The 8,739-nt window shown below is 38.0% G+C and overlaps 1 protein-coding gene across 1 annotated transcript; it reads left to right on the top strand.

The window, feature by feature from the left end:
* The first annotated feature begins 531 nt into the window (after positions 1 to 531).
* Positions 532 to 4,536, top strand: LOC114366669 (UDP-glucuronosyltransferase 2B2-like). The gene is made up of 9 exons (XM_028323612.1): positions 532 to 630; positions 830 to 979; positions 1,872 to 1,965; positions 2,305 to 2,503; positions 2,850 to 3,047; positions 3,150 to 3,366; positions 3,468 to 3,687; positions 3,821 to 4,040; positions 4,165 to 4,536. Exons 1-9 carry the CDS (start codon positions 628 to 630, stop codon positions 4,421 to 4,423), a joined length of 1,560 nt encoding a protein of 519 aa, XP_028179413.1. The 5' UTR covers positions 532 to 627; the 3' UTR covers positions 4,424 to 4,536.
* Positions 4,537 to 8,739: the final 4,203 nt, after the last annotated feature.

Here is an 8,739-nt window from a genome sequence, read left to right on the forward strand (position 1 = left end):
ATGAAATTGTCAGCTCGCTAACTGTCAGATGCGTCGAGGAATCAGCCATGTGACAACTCACTTCTGTCACCACAACTCTCCTCGGTCTTCAATACATAATCTAATTTTGTTAAAGGTGAATCTTGTCATGTTGTTCTATTCACAACAAAAAAAATGAAAGTCACAAGAAAGCAAAATACGCAATTCGGTTACCTTTTATTCTTAACAGATTTTCCAGTTATTTTGATTTTAGAGCTAGAGCCAAGCCCCTAAGTCGAGTTTGATTAATATTGCGAATTGCGGACCTAGCAACAAATAAAAATAACAATATTCTGATATGGCAAAGATACAAATAAAACATACAATCGGGTTGAGAATCCCTTCTTTTTTGAAGTTTTCTAATAAGACACTACTTTGGCCCTCATCATAATTTGGACATAATCTACTTATGTATGGTAATATGATATTATCTCAATCGTGTTTTATCATAAATGTATTATTAGTGTTACATTAACGATATGAATATAACACTGATGTAACCCCATACACGTAGAGTCCTAGACTGTTGGTGTGGTGTACGCAGACGGACGTATCCACAGTGGTCTTTGTGAGAATATAAAACTAAGTGACCTCTAAATAAAATACAAAATGGTGAGTTATCCACCAAACTATTTCAAATCATTTCTAGATTAATAACGCCTAGGTTTCAAAAACTTAAAAGGAAATTAAATGCAGGGAAGTTTTTCGTTGCTCGAAATAAGCAAATTTTAGTTTAAATATATTCAAATTTTTTCATTTGAGGTAGTACCTTATTATATTAAAGGGCTTGTTACTTTATTCGTTTTTTTAGAAGTTATCAATCGCCTGGCTACTTCTAGTGGCTACCTTCCTGCAAGCTGGGCATACCTATAGGATCCTCGGGGTGTTCCCGACGCCAGGGAAGAGTCACACGATCCTGGGGGAAGGAGTTGTACGGCACTTGACAAGTGCTGGACATGATGTAAGATTTTTAGTGTTTAGTCAATTAAAAATTCCAAAATAAAGAGGAAGAAGCATGAAATAAAGAAGTGACTAAAGGAGAAATAAGCTAACATCAGGCTGGTTTTGACGCAAAGCGTCATATTATTGGCAAAATGATGATATTCTATGAAAGCGAGAGTGAATAAGCACTTACAGGGCAGATATGTACCATCCTAGACTGCATCCCACTTAACATCAGGTGCGATTGTGGTCAAATACCTGCCTTGTTATGCATACAAATTTTTTTATAAAAGTGACTTTTTTGAGAAAATTACCATATTTTTTGCAAACACAATTTGCAAATATGACGTTCTGCGACTCTGCGTGAAAACCATCAGGCCTTCCTAACCCGTGAAGAATAGACCAAATTGGCCCTTTTGCTTCTAGCTAGCCTTTTGCTTCCATCAGAGAGTCGTCCTTCTGCATTGGAGGAGACCAAATGACCTAATGATGATAACGAAATATTAAAAATCCAACAATAAAATTTCCATACCGAAAGAGTAACAAAAAGCCAAAGAAGGTTAGCAACTGGTTATAAAATAATCTTCGGTCGATGTTTGATTTGTTATCCTTGTTAGTAAACATAATATACAAAACAAGGAAATTAAGATAACGTTGTTTTACGTTATTATGTTCTTATCGACGCGAAACCAGACTATGTGATTTTATTTGTCACTATGATAATCAGTATCGTAAAAATGTTTATCATAATGATGATCAATAAATTTCCAAATCTATAGCTTATCACCATGAGCCATTCGAATCTTTCCAGAGATAGTATGATAACAATTGTTTATCGATGGGGTACACTAACAGCAATATAATTCAGCATGTCTTTTAAACTCAATGCTTTAATTGTTTGAATATTTCAGGTCACATACATTACTCCAATACTGATGAAATCTCCACCGAAAAATTTGAGGCAAATAGACGTATCTGCTAATTTCAAATACCTAACAAGTCACGGTATGTTCACTTTACCACGTAACTTGCGTGTTATTCTTAGATATACCCTCTCCTCGACTCGATTTTTTTACTAAATTCAATACTTACTCGTAATTTACAACCACAATCTTATCTTAGCTATTTGACATATAAAATGAAAAGGAAAATAAAAAAATATTATGCTTTCTTTCATGAAATCTCAGACATGGAAAATAGAACACCCATTCATATTTACTCATGTTTTACAGAAACTAAGGTAAAACTGTGGGGAAGTGTTTCCTCAAAGTTCGATAAATTATTATTATTTGTGTTGTCATAAGTTGTGAATTGGCAAAAATACCAAATCCTTTAACTTTACAGGAGATGTAATGAACATCAAAAGCCATATGGAGCAGAAAAAGGAAGTGGATATGAGCAATATGCGCGTCATCATTGAAATGATGTTAGACGTCCACAACCTGACGTACCACAACCCAAACGTCCAGCGTCTGCTGTCAGACACCAGTGAGCAGTTCGACGTCGTCATCGCAGAGTGGATGTTCACCGAGCTACACGCTGCGTAAGTCATTGTCATCATCTCTAAGCCTAGCATCATCATCGACACGACCTTAATCCGAATTCCCGTCATCATGTGGATAAAAAGGAGCTACTCCAAAGTGTGATCGTTCGTCAACGCATTGATTTATTCGTCAAAGTGCTTACAGTTAACATTAAAACATCAAGTGGCTGTGAATTACATCATATCATCTCATATCGCATTATTTATATTGTTATCATAAGCTTTTATCTTCATTGTTCTATTTATCCTTAAATATTTGTGAGTTTGTGTGTGCATTAGGCGCATTAGCTTGTAACAACTAAATAGTTTGTAACAACCTAAAATGTAAAAAGGTCATTTTTTCCAGAATATCAGCAATTTTCAACGCCCCACACATCTGGCTGTCCACCGTCGAGCCACACTGGCTGGTGCTGCGCCTTCTTGATGAAGCCAGCAGCCCTGCTTATACAGCAGATATATTATCCTCTAATATACCTCCACTCCCATTTTTAGTTCGAATTCAAGAGCTCTGGAGTCGAATTTATACGTTGGGTTTGAAAAAGTTGTAAGTTTAAGCATACTAGGTGCTCGTTTTTTCGATTTACCATTGCTGCATTGTGTTTTTTAGATTTTGACGCATCCAAAATATATTTTTTTAAAATTTCAGCGTATTAGATAGTTCCGAGGAAAACATATACTCCACACTCACTCCATACTTCAAAATGAGAGGTCGAGAGGCTCCACCTTTCAACGAGCTGGTGTTCAACGCTTCCCTCATGTTTGGGAATTCTCACGTGTCATTAGGCCAGGCTATGACGTTGCCACAGAGCTTGAAGCCCATTGGTGGATACCACATTGATACGAGGACAGCGCCGCTTCCTCAGGTTAGTTGCTTCAAGCTCCATTACATTTGGAATCTTTGATAGTCCCAATTGACATCAATCAGTCGCGTGCATGGTGATCATATTTTTTGTATTTCATACAGGACTTACAAACCCTGATGGACAACGCCAAGCACGGCGTCATATACTTTAGCTTGGGATCAAACATCAAAAGCAAGGATCTTCCTGACGAGACAAAACAGGGCCTCCTGAAGATGTTCGGAAAGCTAAACCATATCGTTATATGGAAATTTGAGGAGGCATTGTCTGGGCTGCCGAGCAACGTGCACATCCTTCAGTGGGCCCCGCAGCCAAGTATCTTGGGTAATTTGGTCTTTTAATCCACATGTACAGACGCTACGTTTTCTTACTTAAGTTCTTCTTTAGTCTCACATAGCGTATATTTTTTTAAATCCACTCCACTATGTTTTACATTAATTCTATTTACATCTTCTAGCGCACCCCAACTGTATCCTCTTCATCACGCACGGTGGTCTGCTCTCCACCACCGAGACCATCCACTTTGGAAAGCCGATAATTGGAATTCCTGTCTTTGGCGATCAATTCGTTAATGTGAATAGAGCTGTGGCCAAAGGATTCGCTAAGAGAGTCGACCTGTCCTACGATATGGCAGACGAGCTCGAAGCCGCTATAAAGGATATTATCCAAGATCCAAAGTAAGTTGTCTAATTAAGCAGGTTATCTTCTCGGATACTTGACCCACAATTACGAATAGATACTACATTTATTTTCTCTAAGAGATAAGTCCGACCTTTATTAAAGTTTGTATAAATTTTCCAGGTACTCTAATAAAGTGAAAGAGCTATCCTTGGTATACCACGATCGCCCAGTGCCTCCTGGTAAGGAGCTGGTGCACTGGGTGGAGCACGTCGTCAAGACTAAAGGTGCCCCCCACCTTCGCTCACCAGCATTAAGCGTACCCTTGTACCAGAAAATGTACCTCGATCTCATTGCCTTGGTGGTAGTTGTCTTACTAGTTATAAAAGCAGTATTTAGAAGAATATTTAAGAAGAAACCAAGCAAAGAGAAGAAACAATAATATTAATAGATCTGCTGCCAAACCAATTTAGTACCTGACATTTTTAGCCAGTTTTTAGTTTAAGTTTTTGTCGTTACGCGGAATTAAACTGGAAAGTGCGATAATAAATATAATGGAAAAAAATGCTCCTCTTTTATATTTTTTCCTCCATCTCATTTTCCCATTAAACAGAAGGTTGTTTTCTCTTGTGAATATCGAGAACTCAGTGATGAGAGTAAGAATAAGGCCTTATATGCACCTGTAACACAAACTTAAACGAAAATGGAAGTATTGGTAACCCTATAAAAGAGTTTTTATGATGGGTTGTGTGAACCCCAACATTGCGAATAATTTATCGTTATCTGGTATCCAAACGATGACGTTGGCCCTACCAGTTTCAGAAACCATCAAAGCAGATCATGGGCGGCTAATGGCTCCATAACTCGAGGAGTACTGGCTCCGTCACGCGATACAGCTCCATGGTACCTACTTGGGAATGATGCGTTGTTTGGATGGAAGTATGGAACAGGTGAACGCGCGCATGTAAGGGCCTTTTTCTACGGAAATTCAGTTTTGCGGGATCCAGTAATGCAGCGATTCCGAAAAGCGTATCCCGTATGACGGCCCTATTGTATGAACACACACACGTGTGTATTTGAAATTCGAATTCCACGGGATTGAACGGGATGTTCTTGTGAATGTTAATATTAAAACACGTAGGTAATACTACTAAACGGGATCCTGCAAAAAACAATTCCTGCATAAATGGGATGTCTCCGTGGGAAAGAACACTAATAGGAAATCGTGATTTCATAACTTCAGATTAAGTTAAGTTTTAGGGGTTAAAAGGAAAAAGGAACATGCCGCCTCTAGAAACACAGGTGTTAAAATGCCAAATTCTTATTGCAAGTATATTTTATGAGATAAAGATGCTTTAAAAACTGAGGGCAGTAGATTTGTGTAATTGAAAATTATTCCTTTAATTTAAGCAGTCAACACTTTCAACTTTTCCAAACATTCAAAAGTTACAACTATTGAACATTCTGTAGTCTCATACACCTTCTGTAGCCGTAATAGGTATGCTACTACAACAAAATTACAGAGTGTTGTTGTCTGTACAACACGTCGATGAAGTACAATATTTACACCGCCTTATACAGTTATTGACCTCCAGCGGGGCCGTAAACGAACATCAAACGACCTTAAAGTTTTTCCCGATAGAAACTCCGAGGCGTTAACGAAACTGGACAGTCGGCAGCTGCTCAGTTAACGCCGCCCATAAACTTTTAACGGCTCTTTGCCGGACAAAATTAATTTAGCCTCGAAAATACTTCATTAATAAAAAGAAGTTGCTAACTTTACGGTAGTGATGCTCTTCTAAGGATACTTAATATCGATACACGATCGGTAGTTAATTGATTGGATGAGAATAATGATAACTAGAACACATAACTTGGTGCTATGGCCAATAGGAACCTATATCCGATCATTATCAATTTCACTATCCTACATTCAGAATTCGCCTCAAAATCCCAAACTCTCTTTTTAGCACTTGCAAAATTTTCTCCACTCCATCAATTATCGTTTCTAACGACATCGAATTACCTTTCTTTCTCTTTTTGACACTGTTAATCCTATCTCTTCAATTCATGCTATCTTGATCCCAATACTAGTTTCTATCGATATCAAACTGCAAAGAACCGAGCATCACTACTTTACAAGAGGGTCGCTGCAGTCATAAGGAATTCATCGCGGAGCGCCAGATGAAGTGAGCCTGGAAATGAAGTAACGCTGGAAAATTAACGCGAAATTATTCTAGCTGAAAAAAGCTAACCGTACTTCTTCGTCACGGAGAAAAAAGGTGAACGGTGAAACTACCTGGTGATAAAAATCGAAACAAAGCTGAAGGCGATGAATAGATTATGGCGTAAGTACCTACCATAGAATGGCAATGGAACCTCATGAAAACGGCCTAGCTTTAAGGCCAAAATACTCAGGCTGAGTGGCACCACTTTTCTGTAACCGTGACTTTAAACATAACCGGTGTTTTTCGTGTGGAGATTGATAGAGTTTTGACGTTTGCTAAAGTTAAAGAAAAATGGTGCAACCCAACCTTAGAGAGATTTACAAGACCTTTGTCCAACAGTGGTGGAACACATAGGTGTAAAAAACAGCTCAACGAAAATATCACCCCATCCCGTCTGACGAGCGTAAGGAGCGTAGGCGAAATCCTCCATTTACTCCTAAATTAGAGGGGGTCGTCCTCCTACAGGGGATGCTTAATGACCTGATGATTATGTACGCTATAAAACTTGACCTCACTTTGTTCAATCAGATAACAATTACTCCAACGGTTAAGGCATCTCATAATAAGAGGATGAAGCAAATTACGTCCAGTTTGGTTTCCGCCGAAAGANTTTTTCTACGGAAATTCAGTTTTGCGGGATCCAGTAATGCAGCGATTCCGAAAAGCGTATCCCGTATGACGGCCCTATTGTATGAACACACACACGTGTGTATTTTAAATTCGAATTCCACTGGATTGAACGGGATGTTCGTGTGAATGTTAATATTAAAACACGTAGGTAATAATACTACTAAACGGGATCCTGCAAAAAACAGTTCCTGCATAAATGGGATGTCACCGTGGGAAAGAACACTAATAGGAAATCATGATTTCATAACTACAGATTAAGTTAAGTTTTAGGGGTTGTCAAAAAAAGTCAAAAGTCAAAATTTCTTTATTTGTTTAGACTAATAAATAGTTCTTACAAATCGTCATTTTGCTCTTAAGGAGCCTCTACATGTCTCATAATCTTTTTACCCTACCAGCGCTTNTGTCCAGTTTGGTTTCCGCCGAAAGACCTAGAGGCGGTTAAAAATCTTTAAGCACTCAGTTAAATCTGTGGCACATTATTTAAGTACAAAAATCATACATGGTTTATGTACGATTTGGATTTTTTTTTTATAATTTATGCATTTAAAATTGTCTTAAATGTGTCATGTATAAATAAATGAAGATTTTTCCCTATCATTTTCAGAGCGCTAGGCATCCCAATTAACAGTTAGCCCTACCACTACCCGTGACACTGCAGCAGACGAGGCGAAGAAAATCAGCAAGACCTGGAGCGAGATCAAACGCCCTCTGCCCCATCTAGGGGACATAGGAACTTACGTCAAAGTAAATCAACTCCCTTGAGAGAAAGTATTTTATGGAAGTATTCTTATTTGTTACGATTAAAATTAACTGTAATTACGCTAAATCTGTTCGCCCACTAAACGGACAATAAAATCGGGGTCATTAAGGGCAATATCATTAGTGGTAAGCCCATAAAGTATTGCGGCTATAAAAATCATTTAATGCCTTTTATTGATAGTTTAACGAACGCCGGTTTGTGGCACTGTCATTAAGGGCTGTTTGCATTGTACAACGACGTTTTGGGAAACATTCCATACTAATAATCTTCATCTTCAAGAATGCCATTTAGGAATCAAAATGGTGCCAGTGCAATCTTCGACATTTTATCAAACTAAGTAGGCCTCAATGATAATAATAATTTTAAACCTTACTTGATTGAGATTGATGTTTGAAATCACTCCTATGACTGTTATGTCTGAAATATTAAATCACTGCTTACTGACAAGTAAGAGGATAAAGACTTATATAGCACCTTCAGCGGCTTCACGGAACTAAAGTATTACGTTGTTTAAAAACGATATGCCACCGTCTGTAAAATAATTCTCCTGTACTCTGCCACAGGTAGTACTTATGAAAAAATCTGAACACCATAAAATAAAACGGATGACAATGGAAACTCGCACCCATAAGCCCGGGGATCTGCATGACATTACTAAGGGACTCCCTGGGAGGCCTAGCGGAGTCGCTAAGCCTGCCCCGAGTCCGCTTCATAAACATGAAGATTGATTCTATTTGCCTATTAACAAAATACATTTCATCATCATCATCATCACTGCCCTATTCTCATCTCAAGTGTCACCGCAATATTTTTTATTCAGAACAAGACAGGTATACATTTGACAGCAATCGCACCTGATGTTCAGTAAGATGCAGTCTAGGATGGTACATAGGTAGGGGAGAGTTCGGTATATTGTACCGCCGGGTAAATTGTACCACCCTCATATTTCGTAAAGTATTTATTGAATGTCTGTAATTGCAACACTCAGCGATACACAACTAAAATCAATTAATATCAGCCATGTGGTTTTTGCCGTGACAACAAACACGTGTGTTTTATTTTGAAAAGTATTTTTTCATTGTTTTCAAGTAACTTTTGACAATACATGTTCAGTTTGTAATTTTGTTAAATTTAATCACA

This window comes from Ostrinia furnacalis, unplaced genomic scaffold (assembly GCF_004193835.3).
Source record: "Ostrinia furnacalis isolate ACB-3 unplaced genomic scaffold, ASM419383v2 OfSCF0657, whole genome shotgun sequence".
NCBI lineage: Eukaryota > Metazoa > Arthropoda > Insecta > Lepidoptera > Crambidae > Ostrinia > Ostrinia furnacalis.